General features: G+C 28.5%; 1 protein-coding gene across 5 annotated transcripts in view; it reads left to right on the top strand.

Moving 5' to 3' along the window:
* ERC1 (ELKS/RAB6-interacting/CAST family member 1) overlaps positions 1-2453 on the top strand; it is a 284117-nt gene that overhangs the window by 79220 nt on the left and 202444 nt on the right. For all 5 annotated transcript variants that reach the window (XM_015627633.3, XM_015627634.2, XM_015627636.3 and 2 more), the window contains one exon: positions 4-162. In XM_015627633.3, coding sequence (XP_015483119.1) covers positions 4-162 — 159 coding nt within the window. The remainder of the gene's footprint in view (positions 1-3; positions 163-2453) is intronic.

Raw genomic sequence — 2453 nt, 5'->3', positions numbered from 1 at the left:
CAGGTGAAGCAGGAGCTGTCCCGCAAGGACACGGAGCTGCTGGCCCTGCAGACCAAGCTGGAGACCCTGACCAACCAATTCTCTGACAGCAAGCAGCACATCGAGGTGCTCAAGGAGTCCCTGACAGCCAAGGAGCAGAGAGCTGCCATCCTGCAGACAGAGGTGATGTGGGCATTCTGCACCTGCTGGGAGACAAATCCCATTATTTCTCCTGCTCTGAGGATGTGCAGTTCCCTTCAGAGCATTTGGGAGCTTGGTTGCTCCTGTGAGCATTGAACAGAGAATTCCAAACCAAGAACACATGGTTAAACACCACTGATAGATACTCTCAACACTTATTCAGAACACCTTGATTTTATTTTATATAAAGGCCAAAATACTTGAATACAGAAAATTATCCCACTCTCTAATTAGTAATATTGCTAAATAACCATTGGGAATATTTGAGAATGTGCAGAAGTGCCTGGCTGGATTAGGAGCTGCAGGGGCTGAGCTGGGGCAGTGATTTGCAGTCACCCTGTAGCTAGAGGAGAGAAAAAGGAAGATAATCTTCTTGTGGGCCTGTGCTTACACCTAAAATATGGACTTTGGAGGTTTATTCTGTACATATATATATATATATATACATACATATATATATATACATACATACACACATATATATGTGTATATATATAAATATATAAAAATGATATTTATGTTATATATCATTTATTTTATATATATATATTATTTATGATATATACAATATATATTCTTATATACATTATATGTTATATTATTATATATTCCAAGGTAAAGGAAGAATATTTTTGAAGCTATTTTGATGACAAATGCTTAATATATTATAATATTTTATAAGATTTTAAAGATTTCTCATTTATATATATATGCAATATAAATACTATTCTGTATTACATGATATTATATATATCATATATATTATATATATCATAGCATATATATTATTCTATATTCTATATTCTATTATATATTATATATTATATATTGTATATTATATATTATAAATTATATATTATATATTACATATTACACATTATATATTATATATCATATATCATATATTATATATCATATTATATATATCATATTATATATATCATATATATACTGTATCACATATCACATCACATATATACCATATTTATTTAATACTATATATTAAATCACATTAATATAATATATTAATAATAAATATTAAATTACTTACAATCCTATAAGTATAGATATTATTATAGATTATATTAGGTTATTATGAACTACTTATAATCAATTAAAAATTTATTAATTAATAAACATCATGTTTAATGTTTATTACCCATAATAATATGGGTATTATTATGTGTACCCAGGTGTATACCTGAACAAATCAATATATATATATATCAATATATCAAAGAGATAATAAATGTAGCAGAAATGTGTTGCTTCTGGAGGTTCTTGAAGAGCAAGCAGGAAAATTGTAGTGTTAGTGGAAATCCAAAAGATGGCAGTGATGCATCAGGAACTTTGTGTTGTTGCAGCTGAAGGAGCTGTGAAAAGGGTGCAGGAAAAACTTGTGGCTGACACAAAGTTCCTTTTTCCAAGAGCATGAGAGAACTGCTCTGAAGTTTTTACCCTAATTTAGCTTTCCTTTACCAAAATTGGTAAATCTGTGGGTGCCCATGGCCTTGTTGACCTGCAGTAATGAAGTTACACAGTAAATATTTTTTTATGTTCCAGGATGGCTTTTCTGGTTATTCTCAGAATAAAGATATATTAATATTACAATTAATATTACAATTAAAATTAATATTACAATTACAATTGCTATTATATATTATTATTATATATTATATTATTATATAGTAGCATATAACAATAAATATAATACATATCATAATATATATTATTATATATTATTATAAATGATAATGATAATGATATTAATGATAATAATGATGTTAATGATAATGATAATAATAATAATAATAATAGTAATAATTAGAAGCTGAGATTGTGGGTATAACTGGGAAGGTGTTCCAGTTTACAATCATAAACCTCCTGTTAAATTTGTTCATTCCTTTTTTGCTAGTTCAGGAATGTACTCTAGGTTAGTACATGTCTATTTAAAAGAAATATTTGAATTTCAGAATATCACTGAAAGGAGGTGTGAGGTAAATAAACATTTTCAAAGGTAAAATGCAGGCTTTGGTCCATTGCAGTGATTGAAAAGAATATAAATATGTTAAATGTGCAGTACTGTGACAAACCTGCAAAGCTAAAAACATGTTTCTTTCTTCTGAGTAATAAATAGTACTTTTGCAGGCATGAGAAATTAATTTCTTGAGCAAATTTACGTTATTAATAAGCTAAAAGACTTCAGTAGAGGGTGATAATTTCAGCTGGTGTGGTAGATAAACATATTTATTCAATTAAAATGTCCAGAATTG

This window comes from Parus major, chromosome 1A, assembly GCF_001522545.3.
Source record: "Parus major isolate Abel chromosome 1A, Parus_major1.1, whole genome shotgun sequence".
In the NCBI taxonomy this organism is placed as follows: Eukaryota; Metazoa; Chordata; class Aves; order Passeriformes; family Paridae; genus Parus; species Parus major.
Note: the sequence above shows the minus strand (reverse complement) of the source record. Positions and strands in the feature narration are given on the sequence as shown.